General features: G+C 55.0%; 1 protein-coding gene across 3 annotated transcripts; it reads right to left on the bottom strand.

The window, feature by feature from the left end:
- Positions 1–1,026: 1,026 nt before the first annotated feature.
- On the bottom strand, positions 1,027–22,949 carry IL13RA2 (interleukin 13 receptor subunit alpha 2). 3 transcript variants are annotated; one of them, XM_014601589.3, is made up of 12 exons: positions 22,694–22,949; positions 21,283–21,395; positions 18,918–19,069; positions 16,582–16,711; positions 14,340–14,491; positions 13,157–13,310; positions 12,309–12,429; positions 10,956–11,140; positions 9,281–9,438; positions 8,289–8,433; positions 6,182–6,284; positions 1,027–3,540 (listed from the first exon to the last, which is right to left on the bottom strand). In XM_014601589.3, the coding sequence occupies exons 2-12, from the start codon at positions 21,308–21,310 to the stop codon at positions 3,498–3,500; spliced, it is 1,371 nt and encodes a 456-aa protein (XP_014457075.2). In that variant the 5' UTR covers positions 21,311–21,395; positions 22,694–22,949; the 3' UTR covers positions 1,027–3,497. The 3 variants fall into 3 exon arrangements, with proteins under 3 accessions (XP_014457075.2, XP_014457082.2, XP_006260087.3); XM_014601596.3 differs by lacking the exon at positions 21,283–21,395 and having other exon boundaries at positions 22,694–22,948; XM_006260025.4 differs by lacking the exons at positions 18,918–19,069; positions 21,283–21,395 and having other exon boundaries at positions 22,694–22,948.
- Between the last annotated feature and the right edge of the window lie 219 nt (positions 22,950–23,168).

Raw genomic sequence — 23,168 nt, 5'->3', positions numbered from 1 at the left:
CGGTGTCTTGGAGCCCGGGGGGGACAGTCGGTTACAAAAGCCCAGGCAGAACTTGAGTGGGGTTTGTGTGCTGTGTATCCATGCATGCACGCACACCCGCACACACACATGCATGCACACACACACACATGCCTGCATGCCGAAGGGGAACGGGGAAATGAGGGGTAGCAAGAACAGCTTGATGCTCAAGCTCAGGCGCCTGCTGCTTCGTGCGTGCACCTACGCGGGGTCCCTGCGATGGACCGGCGTGACCCCAGTGGCCCCGGAGCTGGACGAGACCCACGAGCGGCCGCACCTGCCCTTTCTCCAGCAGGAAGCTGTTTGGGGTCCGGGCTGTGACAAAAGTGTGCGGGACAGGAGAGGGGTTTATACCTCCTGCCCACCCCCAGCGAGTGGGAGGGGGGCTGCATTGCCTTCTGCCCTGCCCTGGCTCCAAGATCCAGGCTCTTCGTGTGGCTGCATCGGAAAGGGGGAAGAGGGAGGAGCCCTCCTCGGTGCCCTGCGCAGGGCAGGAGAGCGCCCTGCAATGCACGGCTGCTGCATCGCCCCGTGTCCTTGCTCCCTACATTTCCCCGTCTGCTCCCGATGCCCCATGGCCTTGATGTCCCCCTCCTCCAAAGGCCAGCATCTTGTGGCTTATGTGGGTTAGCCCTTGGAGGATGCATCATATTCTCAGCTGGTGTAAATCAGCAAAGAGGAAGCTGTGCCACTCGGCCCCTTACGAGGACCTTGGTCCAGGGATTGCCTCCTTCAACTCAGCCCTCTCAAGAGTCTCCTGGGTTGCCTCTGGCTTTGGGCACTGCAGACCCATGCCGTTTTGTCTGTCCTTTAGGTCTAGTTATGCCCGAAGGATGGGCACGGGCCTGGGAGGTTTGTGCGAGCGTTACCTGCAGGGGTGCACAACGAAACCTTTTGCATTTGCCATATTCTTTTTTCGTTATGGCAGCTACTAAATGTCTTATTTGACTCTGCTCGCGTTCCCCCCTCCCCAGTGCAACAAGAACATCACTCTGAGGCATTTGGCCATTGTTTTTTGTGGGAAATTAGTGTATTAATTTAGTATGTACGATAACTTAGGGTAGCAAGGAAACACCCAGGCAGTAACAGAAGTACCAGGAATGAAACAGATGCAACAATGCTGATAAATTATCTTTAAGAGACCGTCGCCTTTTTTCTGTCCAGAAGGTGCAATACTTGATGTTGAGACTAATGAAGGAGGGCTGCATTTTGGGTCTCTTCACTGGGCTTCGGCAGGAGTCAGAGCCAGACTATATCAGAGGAGAGTCAACGCCCCTGAGCCGGACACTGCCGAGCTCGGAGGTGTTTGCAATCTGCATTTAGCTTTTCTGACCCATTTGAACGCTAAGTTGTGTCGTGAAACTTGTTCTTCCAAAAGGTCGTGGCGACTTCCTTGGTGTGGCTGCATCACACGGGAGAGTCAGAGACCTGCTGCCTGACATTGGTTGTGGCTCGTGTTTTCTTGGTCTTTTCTCTTAGGTAAATGAATGGAAAGGAATGGAAGCAATTGCACGGCTGTGCACATGCCCGGGAAGCGTGTTAAATCCAGAGCCAGTGCCAGCACCTTTGCCTTTGGCATGCCCGCGTAGCCTGGGCTGTGCAGAACGTGTCGCCAGCCGCCAGCCCACAAAGGCTGATGTACCTCACTCGGGCAGGACTCATTAGCCCTGGGGGAACACAATGCTAACGAGCTAGTCTGCCAGCGATGTGCAGGGCACATCTGCAACTTCTTGCAGCGCTCGGCCCAGTCGGGGTCTAGCCCCAGTCTGTCCATAGCAGTAGCGTGTTGACCGTCTAAGCACCCAAACGACAAGCAACACATCTCTAACGGCCACGTGCAAAGTGGCAGTGTCCCACCTGCCAGTTGTCTGTACACCTCCCGTGCACGTGCACAGCTCCTCATGCCTGGGCGTGCGTGCCAGCTGGCTGGCTCCAGCCCGTCGTTAGCACGCTCACCTGTTTCACATGCGACGAGCAGAGTAAGAAAGGAAGTAGCGTGTTTACTTTGGAGCAGTCATTCCTCTGACACGGCGCGGTCTGTCAGCATGTTTAAGAGCTGTCCCGAAGCCAAACAGCCTCCGCAGTACAGGACACGGCGTCTCTGGGATCGGTTTCTCATCCTACCCCTGGCGCCACATCTGCTTTCACCTCCTTTGTCACAGGACTCAACCCTGCACAGCCAGTCCCTCCGCTGCCAGCTAATAAGTCTTATTGACTGATTTAAAAAGCAATTATGCTCCAGGCTTTAGCCCTACCCTTCCTTCTGCCTCTGGCCACCAACCCCTTCACCACCCAGTCAAGGAAGTGAGTCACCGGCACAGTCCTGGCTCAGGTTTAAAACTCGATCAGCAAATACCATGGCATCCTCCTTGTCCAGCCTGTGCACCGCCTGCGAGCTTTTGCCTCACTCCGTATTCATTCATTTCCCAAATTGCTTTTCGCTTGGAGCCTGGGCAGCCCTGGGATGTCTCGATGGCCCTCCAAAGAGGTGCGAAAGGTCCTTTTCCGGCTGGATTAGCACAGCGCCGTGCATTTCAGCTCGCCACCAACCAGATCCGCTTTCCCCTCCTCGAGAAAAATCCCCACCGTGATGCGAACACCAGGGCCCGAAGATGCGTTCACCGGACAGCAAAGACCCTGCCCCGGGATACTCATTTATGGGGGGCGCAGTTAGGCAGTGGATGTATTTCTGCAGAATTCACCCCAGCTTTGGTGACGGATATGACTGGAGCATCATGCTTACGGCATGTCTACTCCGCGTAGCAGGTCACGCGTTTCATCGGTGGGATGCTTCTTTGGGCTGAGCGCCCTTCTGCTCTAGGAGCCTTTTGGAGAGCGTTGCTTTCCAGGTCCAGCGCCCGGTCTTCCTCCCTTGCTGACCTTTGGCAGTGGAGGCCTGGACCCATTTGGCTTATGAACCGGCAGTTCAGCGTTGCAACCAATTGCACCAAATCCACCGTGGCAAACAGCTGGGGTGCGGCAGATGGCACGGGGCAATGGGTTGTGAACACCGAGCTTCAACGCAAGCTATGAGCAGACCAGGTGTGCGGGGAACGGGGCGGAGGAGCTGTCGGGGAGCGTGCTGTACAGCGGGCAGTTGCATCGAGACACCACAGCATTTCACGCAACAGCCTCCAGAATCCAAATGTGCATCCTCCGTCTCCACTGCGCCACCCACGTTTCCGCAGAGACTTATAAAACACGAAGCACAACCGCTGGCAGCATTCCCCGTCTCCTTCCCTGGCTGCTTTTCCACCCTCGCCACGTTATTAAAAAGAAATGACTCCAATGTCAGTTTAGAGGCTCCTCTCCTCCGACCTGCTCCTGGGACTCGCGCGTTTTCATGCCACGACAGCATCGTAAAGGGAAGAAAGTAGAAAAAAGCCCTCTGAAGGACTTACAAAGTTCAGGTCTGCTTCTGGGCTGAGGTCCTCCGAGCTGTCCATCCCACGAGCTGTGCTGGGGTCCTGCTGGCGCCGTTAGCATCCCGTTGGCGGCTGCAGTTTTTTTGCTGCTAGCGCTCTGAAAGCAACAGTAAAATTTGTGTAAAATGCACGTAGTACGAACACGAAGAACGTGCACGTGATGGGCCTGTTCTGTTCTACGGACGCTGCCCGGGGCCTCTCGGAGAAAGCTTCTCCGCTGGACCCGTTGCAGCGAGCTCTAGCTGATGTATTCCTCTGTTCATTTGTTCCCCAGCAGGCATACTTACTGTCTCGGCATCAAATTTGTGTTTGAAGTTTGATTTCATGTACAAAAAGCTTTAAAGAAGTGCAAATCCAGGAACATCTCAAAGCCAAAAAGGGGGCATACACCCGATGGCAGGGAGGGGCCATCCCCAGGGAGGACTACACCTCCGGTGCTCGGGACTGTAGGTCAGGAAGGCCAGGGCGGAGATGGGGCTGGGACTAGTGACCCGGATCAAGGATAACAAGAAATCCTTTTTTAAATACATAGGGGGTAAAAAGAAGGTTCTGGGTAACGTGGGGCCTCTGCAGGACACGCTAGGAAATCTGGTATCTCACCAGATGACAAAGCTAACCTATTAAACAATTTCTTTGCCTCCATTTTTCTGAGCAGGGACCAGGTCATCCCCCCCCACCAGGATCCCTGATGGTCCCAGGGGAGGCACATCCAGGGTCAGAGAGGACCTAGTCAGGGAACTCCTGGAGGGACTGGACGTGTTCAGATCAGCAGGTCCTGACGATCTCCACCCCATAGTGCTGAGGGAATTAGCAGAGGTCATTGTGGGACCCCTGGCACAGTTTTACGAGCACTCGTGCTCTGGCGAGGTGCCAGAGGACTGGAAAAGGGCCAATGTGGTCCCCATTTTCAAAAAAGGGAGGAAGGAGGACCCAGGAAATTATAGGCCTGTTAGTGTTACCTTGGTCTTGGGGAAGCTCTTTGAGAAAATTATCCAGGAGCACATCTGTGAGGGGCAAGCAGGGGAGTGTATGCTCAGGGGCAACCAACATTGGTTCATTCGAGGCAGGTCCTGTCAGACCAACCTGGTGGCCTCCTATGACCAGGTCACAACATCCTTAGTCACAGGGGTAGCAGTGGACGTAGTCTTTCTGGACTTCAGGAAGGCCTTTGACACCCCATTCTCATTAAAAAACTAGGGGACTGTGGCATCGACACCTACACAGTGAGATGGGTCACTACCTGGCTGGAGGGCCGCACCCAGAGAGCGATGGTGGACGTGTCTTATTCGACTTGGAGGGCTGTGGGCAGTGGGGTTCCCCAGGGCTCGGTCCTCGGACCCGCACTGTTCAACATCTTCATCAGTGACTTGGACGAAGGGGTAAAAAGCACCTTGTTCAAATTCACAGACGACACTAAGATGTGGGGAGAAGTGGGCATGCTAGAAGAGAGGACAGGCTGCAATCGGACCTTGACAGATTACAGGGGTGGGTGGATGAAAACAGGATGGGTTTAAACACTGACAAGTGCAGGGTGCTGCACCGGGGGAGGAAGACCCAGCAGCAGACCTGCAGGCTGGGGAACTCCCTTCTCGTCAGTGCAGAGGCAGAAAAGGATCTTGGACTCATTATAGACTCCAAGATGAACATGGACCACCAATGTGGGGACACAGTCAGGAAGGCCAACCGCACCTTGTCGTGCATCCACAGATGCACCTCAAGCAGAGCCAAGGATGTGATCCTCCCCCTCTATGTGATATTGGTCAGGCTGCAGTTGGAGTACTGCGTCCAGTTCTGGGTGCCGCACTTCAGGAGGGGTGTGGACAGCACGGAGAGGGGCCAGAGGAGGCCACCCACATGATCAGGGGGCAGCAGGGCAGGCCCTACGAGGAGAGGCTACGGGACCTGAACCTGTTCAGCCTCCACAGGAGAAGGCTGAGGGGGATCTAGTGGCCTGTTACAAACTAGTCAGGGGGGACCAGCAGGCATTGGGGGAGTCCCTGTTCCCCCCAGCACGACCAGGAGTGACTAGCTATAATGGCCATAAGTTGACGGAGAGCAGATTCAGACTAGACATCAGGAGGCACTACTTCACAGTCAGGGCGGCTAGGATCTGGAACCAACTTCCAAGGGAAGTGGTGCTCACCCCTACCCTGGGGGTCTTCAGAAAGAGGCTAGATAATCACCTAGCCAGGGTCATTTGACCCCAGCATCCTTTCTTGCCCGCAGCAGGGGGTCAGATTTGATGATCTGCTCAGGTCCTTCTGACCCTAACGTCTATGAACTATGAAACTATGACAAAGTGCGAGCTTTCATTCTGCGGGTGAACTGAAATGGATGGAGAGAGTCTCGATTCACGGTGGTACAACACATCCGTCAGGTGGATCTGCCCCAGAGTTGAGGACATTGCACCTCAAACCCTGCGAGTTTTCCCAGAAACATCTATGGAGCAAGCCTGCTCGGAAACAGCCAAGCTCATCTTGCTAAGCATCCAAAAAAGTGGGTGACACGCCTCAGGGTGGATCACTGACAACTATTTACATCCATATTTAGTATCTGTTGCTGGTTTGGGAAGCCACACTCTTGTTCCAGGCAATTCCCAGGCTCAAACTTGCTCCTGGATCACTGCCAGTGGAAGCAAAATTCAGCAGCATCTTATCGGATACATGGACTTTGCTCCCTTTTTAACTGTTCAATCCCACCAGAACAGGCTGAGGGCGCGGGGCTGCCTTAGCACTCACCTCTTCTTGCGGTGCACAGCAAAGACGATCACCAGGATGACACTGAAGAAGCTCAAGACGACCGCAACGAGGATGAATAGTTGCTTTCCGTCTTCCCTAGGCACTACGAAGACAAGCCACAAAGCACGATGAAGGGATCCCTGCATTCGGAAAGGGGTCACATTGCCTTGCAAGGGGATGGGGGAGTGCTGGCTGCAAGATGATTCAGGGTCACCTGGACGTTTGCATTATTCCCCATCCCTGTCCCTGTCCTTACAGGATCCTGGCCGCATTACACGAATGTTACCAGATATTTAAGTCCTTCCACGTGGTATCCAGACATGCACTCTATTCAATGCAAAACTACAGACGCCGGCAACTTGCTGAGCTGGGTCTCCCTCCTCCCACCCTCCACCACCTTCATTTCCATAAGGAAAAGAAGCTTTTATAAAAAAAACATTAATGGTGTTTCCCCACAAGGCAAGGGAGCCCACCGCTGCTCTGGTGTCAGCTGGCTGGTGTTAGTCTGGATGCACATCTATGGACCAGGGAGAAGTGGGGCCCGGAGTATCTATTTACTAAAGGAAGTTAGACTTCCAGCTTCCAGACATTGCGCCGAGGTTGGCTCAATGAAAGGAAAGGCCCCCCTGCAGACCCCGGCCCTCTGTCCCACCTTGGCAGCTCCATAAAAACAGGAATCCAACCCGAGCACAAACAGCTCGTATCGGGTTCGGCACCTGCCACGCAGCAGGGCACGCAGCCCACCTGGTCCCCCCAGTTTAGGGCAGGTCGGCTGAAGCCTTTAGTGCCGTCTGGGGTCACTGGGCAACGCGCCTGCCCCCGCTCACCCCACAGTCCTTTGTGCCTGCCTTGGTTCACGGGGGGAGGACGCTGCTTGCACACGCATTGCTGAGCGAGGCAGCTCCCCTCGATGCTGCGGACGGCCTCAGGGAAGGGAGGCAGCGAGCAGGACGGCTGATTCACTTTCCCCGTCTACCTTTGCAACCATAGATGCCCTGGAGCAGGGGCCTGCTGTGCACTGCAGAACGTGGCCAGCAGCCTCCGCCTCCGCCCACCAGACGGTGGGTGAGCTGAAGGGAAGGGAGTTAGCTGTGCAGTGTGCCGCGGGCGGGAGAGTCAGGTGGGCAAAGTCCCCGTGCAGCAGCGAAGCTGCTACGTGCCTCCACTCATCCAGCCACTGCCCCGGGGCTAGGGGTTTCCCACCAGTGCTGCCTCACAGCTTTTATTTCCTCAAAGGCTTTGCTTGCTCAACCTGCCCCGAGGTCCTTGTCTGCCTGCACAGACTCTGCCTTCCCAGTCTGGGAGAAAGGCAATAACCCCCCGTCTGCGCGTTGCCCAGTGATCTGAAGTGCCCCTCGCTGCACGCCCCGCAGCCGGGTGCAGGTGGCCAGGTGATGCAGAGGGGCTCCCAGGTGAGGGGAAGGGAGTCCTCCATCGTGCCCGAGGCGGCACCTGCCCAGCCTGCTACCCCGCGCCTGCAGCAGCGGCCTTGGGGTGCAAACCAGAGCAGCGGCGGGCTCCCTTGCCTTGTGGAGCAACCTCATTCATGTCTAAGGCCCCCGCTACATGTTGCATACATTACACAATTCACAGCTTCAATGAGCAGTAAATATAGACTGCCCACAAGCCGCAAGTCATTATGACACAATTAACTGGTAAATTGTGCAATACATTTAGACCGTCCGCATGTGCCAATTGTCACACTGGAAAAACGACTCTCCAGCTATAACGAGAGCCAACCAGCTGCAAAGTCAGTGCTTGACCATGTGTCACAACTCTAGCGCTGGTTTCCATCCAGCTTTCATGCGAACGGTTTCATGCCACAGGGAGACCAAGAGGAAGCTTGCATGGAGCCGGACCCAGGGAAGCTCTCGCTCCTTGGTTCTCCGCTGTCTGAGCTCCCAGCTCAACAACGCCGCGACCCCCTGCTCCAGGCCAGGCTCTGTGGCCATAACAGGGCAGTTCCCCCTTCCCAGCGGGGCAGGGGATGGGTGAGGGTGATGCAGCCCATATTTGCAATGTGCTTCGGCACCGCAAAACCAGCTCTGAGCCGGATCTGCAGGTCTCGGGACCGCTAAGGATTGCTGCCAGGACCCACGTCTCTCACCATAAAAGCACTCCTGCGTCCAGTCGCTCCAAAAGCCCTGGTCGGCACAGAAGATGTTTGTTCTCCCGCGGACGCGGACGCAGGACAAGCGAGTCCCATTGGCCTGGGAGAAGACAAAGGCAGTCTCCAGCTGCGTGGACGCAGACTGCAAAGCAAGAGGATACAAGGGGAGGGTCAGGTAACAGCACATAGCTCTGGCTCCATCCAGCGTTTCTGCAAACCCGAACTCCATCTCTGTTTTTAAAGTGATCGGGGATAAACCCCAGGCTGGTCATCTGATGAAAGGCATGAAACGACTGACAAAAAAAAGGGTCTTCATGCCACGTGAAAGATCGTACCCACCACTTATTCTTGCTAATTAGTGGGGACTGTCATAAAACGAACTACTACTCAGCATCTGATAAGGCATGCATCTGCACATGAGCAATGCACAAGGCAATGCATGCTGCCCACACGTTGCTGCCTAGCTAGGTCTGCGCAGAAATCGGTGCTATGGGTTCATCGGACCAAATGCTCTGGGGATTTCAGTGAAAAGGTTGCTTGGAGCCAGGCAACACCGTGGACACAGCGACGTGTCAGAGACCTGCATGGGCAGGCTCTGCTGCCGCTGTCATGCTCACGAGCCGCTCTATGCCGCCGGACCTCTTGGGAAGACAACACGCACATGTGAACATGCCCTGTTGTGATAACGTCTGTCTACATTCAGCATAACTTGGGCCTGGAGGCCCAGCTGCTCTTGACCACCCAGAGCAGGAACCCACCCTGTCCTGCACCACACGGCATCAGCATCAGCTAATGCACCATCCCATTACCCAGCTGAGTAAATAATAATGCAGGACGGGGGCCAGGTGACGTGTTCAGCTGCAGCATTCACCCTCTTTCCCAGCTGGGCTGGGAAGCCAGGAATTGGCTTTAATTACCCCTCCCTTCGCTTTCCCTAATTGGAACCTGCTGTCGGGTGGTCGAGCCGTAAACACGAGCGTGATCCCTACCGACCAGGCAGCGTCCGCGTGGCCGTCCGAGCCCTGGAGCTGCACCTCGTACTCCAGGCACTCGGCGGGGGTTCCTCCTTCTGGAGAGCTCCATTGCACATGGATTTCCTTGGAAGCAGACATGGAAAGCGCCAGCCGTTCAGGAGGAGGAGGTTTTACTAGAAGAAATAATGATAAGCAATCAGTCCAGTCCATGGGAACCCGTCAGCTCATTCCCCCAGGACAGCTCGTTACGGAGCATGCTTGTCTCATGGAAACCCGTTCCGTGACCTTGACCCGAGCGGAGGCCAGACAGAGAGAAGCATTGAACTTAGCTCCGGCTGGAGCTTTGCTCCGAAACCCAGTTTGCTGCAGGTCGTGCCTCCTTCAAACACGCTTGCAGCCGAAGTGGAAGGGCCTGCACGTGAGACCGGCACAGAGCCTGCACGTTGGCTCCGGCTTGCCCTGCTCTTGCGGTCACCGAGGTGAAATTAGGTAAGAGATGGGCTTACAACTAACAAGAGAGAGTGCTTTTTCAAAAGCAACGTGTTGTTCACTCATGGAACTCATTGCCACAGGAGGCGCGCGGCCAGGTTCAAAAGGGGACTGGATAAATTCCTGCATGACAGGTCTGTTAACGGCTGTGGAAATGAAGGGTTGGAGATGTGTCCTCTGGCCTCTTTAATAGGGGATGGATCACCCTGACTATGCCCGGTTTGGTGCTCCCCCCTCCACCATCCGCTCCTGCCGCTCTCGGAGCCAGACTACGAGGCTCGAGGGGCCTGGCGGGAGGATAAAGCACGCTTCCTAGCACGTGTCCTGCTTCCCTTGAAGGCATCTGCAACTTGTCATGCTCGCAGACAGCCCTTTGGTCTGACCCCACATGTGATGCTCATACCCCTACACTCATCTGCTCCGGTCGGGAGGCAGGCACCGTCCTTGAAGGACGGCGAGGACACGCTGGGACCAGCAGGCAGGCTGACGGCATCCTGCAGCATCCTCCACGCTGTGGCTAAGCCAGCGCTTATGTCTCAGAGGTAATTCTGCAGAAACATCCACACCCTCCTCTGACCGTGGCCCTTAGGAGAGACACGAACCAGCTGCTTCTCCAGGCGGGCCGCTTTCCCTCGGCCCGGCACGTCTCTCCTGCTCAGAGCACCGTGCATCCTTAACCCCTCACGCGTGTTATGGCAAAGTTATGGTTATTGTTCATCGCCTCGTGGATCCGAGGGGGTGGACCTCGCCCCGCCGACCGGATCGGCGCGGCACCACTGTCTTCTTATACGGACATGGGAACTGCCCTGGGCTGGGTCAGACCTTTGGTCTGCTTGAGGGGGAGGGTGAACGGGGCATGTCCAGCACTGTCCACCCCTTCCTACTACCCCACCGCAGCCTCCAGCATTGGGGGTTTAGGAACTTCTGGGTCAGAGCTGCCCCGCTATCAACCGCGCGCAACACCTGCTCGTGGCCCTTTCCTCCAGCAGCTGCTCCAGTCCCGTCATTGAGAGGCCAGAGTGTGACCCCCTGCACCGTGCAAAGCCTCTCGCGTGGGCATGCCTGTGCCTCCCTGCAACCACGGGGGCAAACGAGCAGGTGGTTTACCAAAGGTACCCGCTACAGCCTCTCCTCTGGCCCTGTCTCTCTCCGTGCCCGCACCGCAGCCGTAACAACGGCCGGGCCGAGCCGCCCGCCTCACCTAGGTTCTTAATTTGGAGGATGAAGTAGGAGGGTTGCAGCTGCGCGGGCTCCGCCGACCCGTTCACGCAGATGTTGATGTCCAGGTACTCCGCCTGCCTCAGGTTCAGCAGCTGGCAGCCCGTGGTCTTCCCCCGCGTCCAGATGTAGTCAGCGCACTGCGCCAGGTCGCCCAGCCCGGCGTACCTAGATGCATGGGAGGGAGAGGCTGTCAGGTACCCCCGAAAGCGTGCCGTGCACCCCGCGCTCTGCAGGGCTGGCCGGGCTCGCCTGGCCTTCGGACCAGTCCCCTGAGGTTGCAGGCGTTTGCTGCGCACAGTCCTTCATAGCAGATGTCATTTATTTATGCAGCAAAACTGAGCATGATGGAAAACAGCTTGGGCTGTGCAGCTGCCCAGCTCTCCTGCGGGCTGTCAGGGCTGGACACGCACAGTACATCCGTGAGCCCACATCCTTGGCTTGCCAGAGTCTGGGCCTGTCGGCCGCTTTGGTGGTGCCAGGCCGCGGCGGCTGAGACGGGGCTCACCGAGCTGCTGGAAACGCTGCAGTCCCCGTGACGCCTTGGTTCCCGAATGCGGCCGGCACGACATCCAGCCCGGCGCTGCCTGCCCGAGCCGGGCACGGCCTCTCTGCCCGCTGGCCCCCGCGCCGAGAGGCGACGGCGTCACGGCCTCGCCCCACGCGCCTCCACCCACCCCCCGTTTGCAAGCCGTTGTGCTGAGGACTGGCCAAGACTCGTTTCCACGCCTGGGTCACATTTTCCAAGTAGCCTTTGGGCTTTCTGTTGCTAAAATATTATGTTTTTAGAAACTGGGTGTTTGCCGAGCTTGTGTTTTACCAGATTTGCCAAAATGACGTGGCTGCTATAAAATACATCAGGAACTTTCTCTGATGTCCAAGTTACAGGAAGAAGTTAAAAGCTCGGACTTGTCAGCAGCTCATTTCTGCATTGCACCCATTTACTTTGGTTTCAAACCAAAAGCTTGACCTTTTTCTTGTTCCCAGGACCAGGATGTTCAGTGGGGTAAAGGGACTGGCAGGAGGAGCTGGTGTGCATGGAGCCCACCCCCAAGGGCCGGCATTGCTGCACCCTCATGGCCCAGCTCCTTGTACGAGAGATTTTAGGGATGTTGAGCAGCTGGATTGCAGAGGAGGAACAAGCATTAGCACGTTGGACAGGCCTAGACTCCCAAGAGACTCGCGTCTGGGCTCCGTGAGTAACGGGACGGAGCAGCTGAGCTCTCCAGGCTGCGTCCTTGTATAGGATGGTTTGGACAGCGATGCACGTTTATCCGGGGCACGGATGGGACGCAGCACCCCAGCTCACGCGCTTGCCCGCCGGGATGGTACGTACCAATAATACAGCTCGTAACGGGCCCCGGGAGGCGCCTGCCGGCCCGGCTGCCAGGTGCAGCGAAGATGCTCCCAGTTGTAGTAGACACAGCGGAAGTCCTGGATCCGCGACTCCAGCGCGCCTGTGACACGGGAAGGAGACGACAACTGTAGTGGCCAGGAGGCCCCGTTCAAAGAAACATCCTCATGGGCCCCGGGGAGGCCCCAGACCCCCCCCAACACCCCTGCACGTTGCATTAAGAGAGCAATTGATTGACTGCCCACGCGCTGAAAGAGGCTGCAAGTTGCACATCTCCAACCCTGCTGTTTCGGATTCTGCCGGGAGCTCTGGGAGGCTTTGCCGAGGGTTTCAGGGACGCTGGCTAAAGCCACTGTGTAGGCTAAAGGAGTACGACTGCTACTTTGGGGCGCTGGCGGGGAACCATAGGGCATAAGTGGGGCAGAGCAGCAGAAATGGATATGAGGAAGAGCACCGAGCCCCTGAGGCTGAGCTGCGGGGCTTGCGAGCTGCAAGACCGCGACCCTCCCAGAGCCAACACCAGTTTCCTAACCCAGAAAGGGCCGACACGAGTGGAGAACAACGCGCTCTTTAACCCATGCATTTTGGCTGCGTTGGACAGAGACCGTGTGCATCTGTATGCTTGCAAATTGTCGCAGGACAGAACAGTTTCCCCCCCAACAAAAGCGGCATCTGCCCCCGCTCTGGGAGCTGGACAGGGCACGCGGTGTCCACCGCAGCTCAGGGGGTGCAGTGTTACTGGGGCGGCGCCGACTGTATACTGGGATGGTCAGTCCAGCACTGGCGGGTTAGATGCGTGCTTTCAGGCTGGGATGCTGCCCGCTCCTAACCTTGCAAAGGAAGCTGGAAGCTGGCGTGAGTCCATTCGCTTTGCACCTCCGATCCATTGGCACAGGGTCCTTCCAGCAGCGTCTGCACCTTTGCTTCCACTGGCCGGTTGAGGTCAAAATTGTCTCCGTATTTTAATTTCTTAGTAAAGATAACCTGGGTTGAGACAGAGAAAACAATGATAAATCTCAGGGCTTTATGTTGCCCTTCACGCCTCGTGCTGTGTTGGAGATTGTAAAAGTCTGCCTAGGTAGAAATGAAAATTCATATGAATTCATTCGTTTTCATTTCTCCCTAGAAGAACTTTTACAATCTCCGCTCTCTCCTATGCCTGATGAAGGGTGAGCGCGCCCAAAAGCTTGCAAATAAATCAAATAATTTGTTTGCAAATATCTAGTCGGTGTAATAAAAGATATCACCTCTTCCACGAGTTTTGAGTCCATAAAATAGCATGCAACTCATGCGCAGGGTTGACCTATCATTGGGTGCCCAACACTTGTTCTTGACTTGTGCTGTGATGCCCAATTTTGGGTTGACCCTGGCAGGAACATCAGTGGAGATTCAGGGAAAACACCGGCCTTCCTGTAATTAAACCTGAACAAGTGAGGTTGACTTAAGTGCAAGGCCAAGTTAAAATCAGAGCAATGAGGCCTGTAGCACCGTGAATTCAGACCACGACTCCTGAGCCACGAGTGCTTCGTTAGCTCACCACCGGCAGCTGCTCCTGTCATCGGGGCTTGTCTTTTATTTCGCGGCCAGTGTTTCGTGCAGCCGTGAACAGCGCCTCACCCACGTGGCTGATCTCTAGCCATCGGGGTGCATTGCACCGGAGCTTTGTTTTTATGGATGGGAGTTTGCTCGCCACAAATCCCTGGGGATTTGCTGTGCCTTGCTGCTCAACGCCAACGGCTCGCGTGGGGCCCGGCCGAGTAGCAGCGGTAGAGCATGATGCAGCTTGGGAGCAGCCCTGCAAAGACGGGAAGGGGCCCTGCAGAGCGATGGTGGGGTTACTCGGGGCAGAGTCGGACCCTGCAGCAGCTCCCGGGCGCTCGGCTCCGTCACAGCAAATAGCTGTCGCTATCCTAACATCTGCTCACCATTCACTTAAAGAGAAAAATCGATGGGTGAAATAAAGAGGAAGCAACGGGAACACCCTGCACGTCGCTGGGCTGCGCCTTATCTCACCTTCCAGTCCGTATCGCCGGCGTTGCGGTATTTTAGCTTGTACGTTACTGGACATTGGTGGGAGGCCTCCAGGGAAAGCGGGGGCTTCCACTGCATGTAGAGATGGCCTAGGAGTCCAGGGTCGACTATCTGAAGATCTTGTGGGGGGTCGACTGAAGTGGGGGAAACAGGCAGAAAAAACACACAGTTAACTTAAAGAGACTAAAAAAAGTCCAAAGGTTTCTTAATTGACACCATGTTCTGGTTCCCGGTCACTGTCTAGCTGCGGCAGTCTCCGAAGCTGGCTTGCATGAGGCAGGTTGGGGGCCTCGGTGTACCACTATAAACACGCAACTGCGTCTGGGGTGAAAACAGACTATTTGGGCTCGGTTCAAAGTGTTTAGCAGCCATGCAGAACTGCTGTCTTCCTTCCCGGACATGTGCGTGCCTGCGTACCTGCAACGCCCACTTAATTGCAAACACTCCATCCAGCTTGAGTATCAGCACGGGACGATTTGCTCAGACTTATGTCCGTCAGGAAGACGTGCCGTGGCTGTCCGGTGTCAGCGACCAGGAGCTCATCTCGCCCGAGCTACTCTTCTTAGCACAGTGGATCTTTGTCCGACGCGGGAGAAGGGAGCTACGCGCCGCGGTAAGTCAGGACACAAACGGGCATTGTTTGGATTTGGGGCACGTCCTGCTGCAGAAAATACCTTCCTGCTATTTTTCAGCCTGGCTCTTATTAAAGTATCATTTTTAAAGCGTACTTCATTATGAAGCTAACCATTGCTTTAAAATGAAAGGAGCTTTTGGACTGCATCCATCGGTCTCCCAGGCGCCCAGCTCATCCGCGAGAATGCCTGCTGCTCTAATTAAGACGGTTGCAGCCCTTCAAGCTCTGCCGGGTTAAACCAGAGTCAGTTTTGCAATGTCTTAGATCCTTTTTCCTTTTCTTTTTTTTGTATCGGCACCACCCCGAGAACCAGGATACCAATTTTGGCTTCTTCGGGTGCAATGAGAGCATAATTTACTCGCTGGCGCTGAAGCCTTCCTGGCAGTGGGCTTCACTCCGGAGTTTAACTGCTCTGGGCTCAGCCCGTAGCGACGGTGCTCGAGGCTGGAGCTCAAGGCTTTCAGCTTCCCCCAGTAACCCTGCCAGCGGCCAGACCTGCTACGGGCAAGAACCAGCGAGGTGCATGCTGTGGGGGTCCTGCCGTCTCCTGGGGCCCCCAACCCTGGAATAAACCCAGGCATCTGCTGAATAACTCAGCCCCTCGGAAATGGAGATCTCCAGGGCCCCGCAGACCTCCCAAAGCATCTGCAATGCTTTTTGCCACGAAAGCAGCCTGAGGGCAGCAGCATCCGCGGTCCTTGATGCCATCTCATATGCCTTTTGAGACACTGAGACGGTGGCCACCGCTAAGGCTGCGGGTCTTGCCTGGGATGCAGGGATGCTCCAGCCAACGTGGGGAAACCTAGCAGCTCCTGGCTGGACGGTCTCAGGACCAGGAAGGAAACTTTCCCCTAGGGCAGACAGGCCTGGCCTGTGGGCGCTCAACTTTCCTGTCGCACGGGGCACGGCCCCTTTCCTAGGACCCCCCGGACCAACTCCTTCCTGCCATTGCAGGCAGGCTAATTAGCACTGCTGGGAGACAGGGCCAATTAGCCATCCCCTGGCTCATTAGGCAGCACCACAGGAAGGCAGGTACAGCGTTTGCAGGGAGAGAAGGAAACGGAGCTGGGGGAAGCCATGTCACAGCAGGCTGGGAGCATCAAGGAGCTAGTCCTAAAGCCACATCTTATGGAGGAAAGTCGTGTATGCAGGTGAGAGCAGGGGTCCCCCCCTAAGAAGGTGCCGAGCAGGAGCTGCTGGCGCTGTAGGGGAGGCCGGGCACTGTTCAAAGGAGTCCACGGCACCCAGATGATGTGCATTGAAAGCCCACCTCCCTTCTCCTCCCTGGGGCTCGACCTGTGCTCGGGACACGGCTGCAAGCGCTCCTACCAGAGGCCCCGAGTGCCTTGAACGCCGCGGCTCTGTGCGGTGCATCTGCAGTGCATCAACCTGGCAGCCCGGTCGCCGCTTTGAAGTTCATTGCAAACTTCCCATTAGAGAAAGGTCCCTAAGCACAGCCCCCAGCCCCGCAGTTCGCAAGAGGCAGGTCAACTCGTCCGGAGGGGTCTGGCCACTCTCCGGGCCAGAGGAAGATGCATCTGCCATATACATTAGGCAAAAGCATGCCCCAAGCACCAACACCCAGTTTACCTGAGAGCTGGTGAGCTGAGGATCCCTCGCAGCACCAAAGCAGGAGAGGGGAGACCACGGCGATCCACCAGACACCCATTTCCATGCGACGGTCCCCGGAGACTGTGTATTTGGCCGGAGGAGCAGTAGGCTAGAAAACAAGCGGAGTTATAAAGTTTTCAGGATGAGCTACGAGCTGAAGGACAGCTTGATGTGTGATAAGCACAGATAGCCACTCTGCAAGCATTTAATCTTTGATCAACCACAGATTATTCATTTCCCCATAGGCTTTTCATAATGAATTTAGCAACGAGGATGGACTTGGCTCCGTTCCAAATAGTTTCTGACTAAGACAGCACTAAATCGGAAGTGATCATTATCTGTGGTCACAGCAGAGTCTACCCGGGAGCTTCCAGAGAAACCCTGAATCAGGACGAGCACCGGCTCCCTGGGCGCCGGTCACTCATGCAAACATGAAACAGGCCACGGACTTGGCATCGAAACGAGCACTTCTGGCATGAGGGCCCCTGGCTCAGGGTCCCAGGGGAAACCTGGAGACAACGAAATGCTGGCTGGTTTTTGGCAACTGCATCTGCTGAATCTTTGGTCCGCTCCATCCAAATTGTATGCTTTCAATTAGAAAAAAAATCTCAGTTTTTGGTGGCTGAGAACTGCAAAGAAAAAAACCCTTTGTTTTCTTTCAGGGCTTTTTTTGTTTTTAAACAAATCCTTGATGTTAGATGAAGGAAATTTCCAAGGAAGACATGCATAAGAGGGCAAATGTCTCATGTCCTGACTGGCTCAGAGCATGTGGGAAGGGGTCCAAGGGACACCAAGAGGGTCCCCTCAAGCGTCGCGATGGGGGTGGCCTGGAGATCTGGGCAAAAAGCCTCGGGATCTGGAAAACAAGCCTGTTAAGAGTCTGCGGGGAGGATGGGAGCTGCCTCAAGGACTCCTGCAAACTTTGGCCGGATGGAAAGCAGAGGTGGATTCCCGGAGTCTGAGAGTCGTGGCAGCTTACGCTGCAGGACTCCACTTGCCCCCAGGAGCTCTGTGAAATGGGAGCATCTCCACCCCCCGGTGCTGAGACCTGAGCAGGCAGGGCTTATTAGAAACACACATTCAACGCTAAAAATAAAAGACATTACAAAGTTGTCGGCCCTGTACTGGCTCCAATGACGCAAACTCGGGATTTGCCGTCCTACAGCATCCTGGCCTACAGACTGCTACTAATCAGCCCCAGGTGCCAGAGCCGATTGGCTTCTGTGACGGGTATTGAGCTCTTCCCCGAATTCACCCGCCCAGTGTGTCACGTTAAGAGAAGATGCCTGGGGCTGCATGAATGAGCGTCCAGCTGACGTCTGCTGCAGAGCGGCACGGACTGACAAATGCCAGGTTCTCCGCCTTGGGAGGAAAGACCTGCAGCATCCTTATAGGCTCGGCAGTGCTACGCTGGCTAGCACTATGGACGGAAGGGACTTGGGGGTCATCATTGACCACAAGATGAACACGAGCCTACAGTGCGATGCTGTGGCTAGTAAAGCGAGCAAAATGCTGGCTTGCATCCATGGATGCTTCTCAAGCAAATCCCGGGACGTCATTCTCCCTTTGTACTCGGCCTTGGTGAGGCCGCAGCTGGAGCACTGCGTCCAGTTTTGGGCTCCACAAATCAAAAAGGATGTGGAGAAGCTTGAGAGAGTCCAGAGAAGAGCCACGCGCATGATCAGAGCTCAGGGAAGCAGACCCTACGATGACAGGCTGAGAGCCCTGGGGCTCTTTAGCCTGGAAACGCGCAGGCTCAGGGGTGATCTGGTGGCCACCTACAAGTCTATCAGGGGGGACCACCAGTATCTAGGGGAACGTTTGTTCACCAGAGTGTCCCAAGGGATGACGAGGTCGAATGGTCACAAACTACTGCAAGACCGTTTCAGGCTGGACATAAGGAAGAATTTCTTCACTGTCCGAGCCCCCAAGGTCTGGAATAGACTGCCGCCGGAGGCTGTTCAAGCGCCTTCATTGAACACCTTCAAGACACATTTGGATGCTTATCTTGCTGGGATCCTATGACCCCGGCTGACTTCCTGCCCTTCCTTTGGGCAGGGGGCTGGACTCGATGATCTTCCGGGGTCCCTTCCAGCCCGAATGTCTATGAAGTCTATGAAATCAAACCAGATGCCGGTGGCAGAAGACTTCTGCCTCCCAGGACTCTCTCTGCCTGGCCTCAGGGCTGCTGTCTTCAGGCAGGAAAAATGTCTAAAAAACCCCAGTTTGAACAGGAAACTGTGCAAGAAAGGGCCCCTGGAGTGGACTGGATTACGTGTGAGCTGAACAGGGGATACCGAGTCTTGTCCCAGTACCTGGATTAGCTTGTGTGACACGTCCTGCGCCGCTCTTGGGTCTTGGCCGCTTTGCTGCTCCCAGCGCTGTCCGTCCTTCCTGGTTTCCCACTTGCTGTACCCTTGTCTCCCACGCCGCTCAGCCCCGGATCCGTGATGTCCTTCCACAGCACCTGATGAGGGGAACGTGGCTTCACAACTGCTTGTGCTCACCCTCTCTGTGGGAGCATCTACACATGCATTCATGCGCTTTAGTTAATGCTCATGAAATCTAATACCCTCACTGTGAGATGTGCATTAACCTGTCTCCATGTCCATTAACTAAAGAGCACCAGGCATGTCTACATGTGTACTTCAATGTGCATTATTCTATTTTAATGCATGTTAAAGCACCACAAAAAAACTATGGGCTCCTATACATGTATACGGAGCCTGCTCCAGCATGCTGGAAATCCAGCAGCCTTCTGCATCACGGATCAGCATCACCAGGCGTCTCTGTGCTAAAAAGTGGTGGCGGGGCGCTTTGAGATAAAACACGTTCAGTGTGCTTTAGTTCAAAGAGCCTCACTGTCACTTTTTTCAGCACGGGGACTCACAGTGACACTAATACATGTGATACGCTGGCACTTTTAGCTAGGGTGGCTTGCTAATGAAAGTACCCAGCACTGCGTCCCACAACACGTGTAAAAATGCCCTATACTAATGCACATTAAAACAGGCTAACACACATTTTTCTAGTACCTCATTACCTAAAGAACATTAATAAACATGTAGACATGTCCATGGTTTTTCATAGATTTCATAGATTTCATAGACATTCGGGCTGGAAGGGACCTCGGAAGATCATCGAGTCCAGCCCCCCGCCCAAAGGGCAGGACGTCAGCTGGGGTCATAGGATCCCAGCAAGATAAGCATCCAGTTTGCTCTTGAAGGTGTTCAATGAAGGCGCTTGAACCACCTCCGGTGGCAGGCTGTTCCAGACCTTGGGGGCTCGGACAGTAAAGAAATTCTTCCTTATGTCCAGCCTGAAACGATCTTGTAGTAGTTTGTGACCATTCGTCCTCGTCATCCCTTGGGGCGCTCTGGTGAACAAACGTTCCCCTAGATACTGGTGGTCACCCCTGATAAACTTGTAGGTGGCCATCAGATCACCCCTGAGCCTGCGCTTTTCCAGGCTAAAGAGCCCCAGGGCTCTCAGCCTGTCGTCATAGGGTCTGCTTCCCTGACCTCTGATCATGCGCGTGGCTCTTCTCTGGACTCTCTCAAGCTTCTCCACATCCTTTTTGAATTGTGGAGCCCAAAACTGGACGCAGTGCTCCAGCTGCGGCCTCACCAAGGCCGAGTACAAAGGGAGAATGATGTCCCGGGATTTGCTTGAGAAGCATCTATGGATGCAAGCCAGCGTTTTGGTCGCTTTACTAGCCGCAGCATCGCACTGCAGGCTCATGTTCATCTTGTGGTCAATGATGACCCCCAAGTCTCTTTCTTCCATAGTGCTAACCAACATAGCACTGCCGAGCCTATAAGGATGCTACGGGTAAAGTGATGCATTAGCCTAATGTAATGCACATTAACTAAAAAAGCATGTTTTTAGTGATGCTTTAATGCGCATTAAAATAGGCTAATGCTCATGAATGCCTCGTGCCTCCTAAGGCTGGGGGGGCACAGTGACCGCCTGCCGGTGGCGGCGGCAGCATGGCAGCGGTGAGCAGGTAGCTCCTGCAAGCTGGTGGGGGTGAGGGCAGGTCGAGCGGGGACTTGATGATGCTAATGCATCAGGCGGCTGCAGCAATGTCGGCAGCAGGAGGATGGCAGGGGGTGAGCTCTGGCAAGTGGTCGGCAATCACCCGCAGACACCGCCAGCGGTGGGGGGGTGGCGAGCAGTGACTGCCCATGGGCGCCACTGGCACTGTCGGTGGCAGGCAGTTTCAGGGGGTGCACTGTCAGTGCTAATGCACATTAAAGTGCACATGTAGACATGTGCTGTATATTTCATTTAGCTAATCTATAAAGCAGGATAGCAGATTTACCCTGCCTTCCACCTGCTTTCCATACGGGGCTTACGGTGCTGTACAGCCAGCTCTCTCACTTTGCTCCTGAAGTCTCCCTCCAGAACCCGAGCCCTAACTCACCCCCTGCTTTTCTGCTACCTATGTCAGGGTGTTTTTAGACCGTCCCAGAGGCATTGGGTGCTGGCTGCAGCCCAGGCTGGGGGCTTGGCTGTGCTGGGCCAATGCTTCTGCTGGGACTAAAGCTGGAGGATCCTGGCTCGAGGGCCTTGCCCTTCTGCTCAGGGTCAGACTGATGCCAGATGTTGTCCTTATGGTCAGATGGGTACAGATGCGGGGTGGGTTGCCTTTCTTTGTAGTGGGAGCACAGCCTGTACCTGGGATCTCTCGAGCGTATGTTGACATTTCACAGAAGCAGGACGTTGGCTGCCGTGGTTTCCCTGCTTTACCTCTGGCAGGATCAGGTCTTATGTCAAGGTTGATGGCTGTCCTATGTAGAGTTTAAATGATGATTGTCTGGGCTGGTTTGGACAGGCCTGATCCTGCCTCAGGCAGGGGGTTGGACTAGATGTGACTTCTGCAGGTCCCTTCCAGCCCTCATTTTCTATGTTTCTATGACTAGCATTCAGCAGCCGAATTTGAGTGGAAGAGAAGCTCAGCAGGGCAACGCAGCCCCAGGGACACTCCCTACAGAGCAGCAGAGAAATCCACTGCATTAAGACTTCAGCAGCCCCTGGCAGGCACTTCTTTGTGGTGAACGTCACCCTTCTGCACCGAGCTCTTCCCACTGGGGGTTGGCTTGGCGGTGCCCCCTGCCAGCACAAGCTGGAAACATGGAAATCAGGCGCCTAAAATATAAAGCAGGTTGCATTTCTCAGTGCTAGGATGAGTAGAGGGAGATGGTGCCATGCAGTGGAAGAGCACAGAAGGGGAAGGTGATGGGGAGTGGAAGGCAGGTCCTTGGAAACAATCCCCATAGTAAAGGACTTGTGAAAGGACACGCTGCAGCGTGACGCACACCAGACATAACGAGCAGTGAGGCTCACATCCATTGATGAATGAGAGTCAGGAAGTTCAGCACAAGAACGGGACTCACCAACCTAGGAAAGCCAAACCAGTCCTGAGATACAGGGAAAAGGACCTGAAACCCAGCTATCCTGTTGTCTTCCTCCCTGCTCAATTCACTGACCCAGCTCTGGCTCTCTAGCTGCTGCTGGGTCCAAGGGTTTCCCTGCCCAGCTGCACCGGTCACAGGGTGCTGCAATGGATGGCATCTCAGAGGTGAGTGAAACGATCCCCTTGACACCTCACCAGGCAGGTGTGTGGCTGAAGGGGCTCCATAGGACACACCTCACAGCACAGAGGTGTTCCTGCTGTTCATAAAGCACAGCGGGACGGTGCCAGACCCATGCGGCACTGACAGCCCAACCACGAGAGGCAGGCACACAAAGGTGAATGATCAGCTGTAAGGATCTAAGCAAACCCCACCTGGCCTGTACAGATCCCTGCGCAGCAGCAGAGAGAGGCATTCCCTGTGGTGTGAAAAGCACCGGCTATAATTACCTGTGGGGTTCACACCTGCTCATTAGCAGAGCTACAAAGTTCAGCACAACTTTCCCATGCCAAACATAGAGCAAGCAGGCACTTTTCAGACAGAGCCATGGTGGTTTGTCACACACACACACACACACACACACACACACACGTTTGCAAAATGCACTAAAAGCAAACAACAAGGTATATGGCAATGCAAGGCCAGTATCTTAAAACAGCAACAAAAAATCTTACCTGGGGAACTGTCATGTGCCTTAGTGCATGCCCCACACAGGAGTGCTGCCTCCCTTCTGCCGGCAGTCGTGTGCTGGCTCAGATCAGCCAGAGTGTTGGGTTTTTTTAGCACTGGAGAGTTTCCCGCAGTCCACGTGTTTTATAATCAATCACTTCCCCTTGGGACCACTCTAAGTCACAGCACAAGGATTTTTCAACCATCAGGCTTAGCTGAATCTCAAGAAACAAGTGAGTAAGTGCCAAAATTTGGTTTGGAATAAGCTGTGGTGTCAGTCACTGCTCTCATTGTAAGAGTCAGCAGGGATTGGTTTGATGATTCATCATGTGGACTCAAACTGTTTATCAAGTGCTTTCCACACTCACTTTCTTGAACCTGGGTAGACAGCACTGACGCTACTGCACTGACCCCCACCCTCCATGAGGCTGACAGGATCATGAAGCCCCTTGTAAATCCCTGGGGTGTCCACACCTCAAA

The sequence above is a fragment of the Alligator mississippiensis genome, chromosome 8, assembly GCF_030867095.1.
Source record: "Alligator mississippiensis isolate rAllMis1 chromosome 8, rAllMis1, whole genome shotgun sequence".
NCBI lineage: Eukaryota > Metazoa > Chordata > Crocodylia > Alligatoridae > Alligator > Alligator mississippiensis.
Note: the sequence above shows the minus strand (reverse complement) of the source record. Positions and strands in the feature narration are given on the sequence as shown.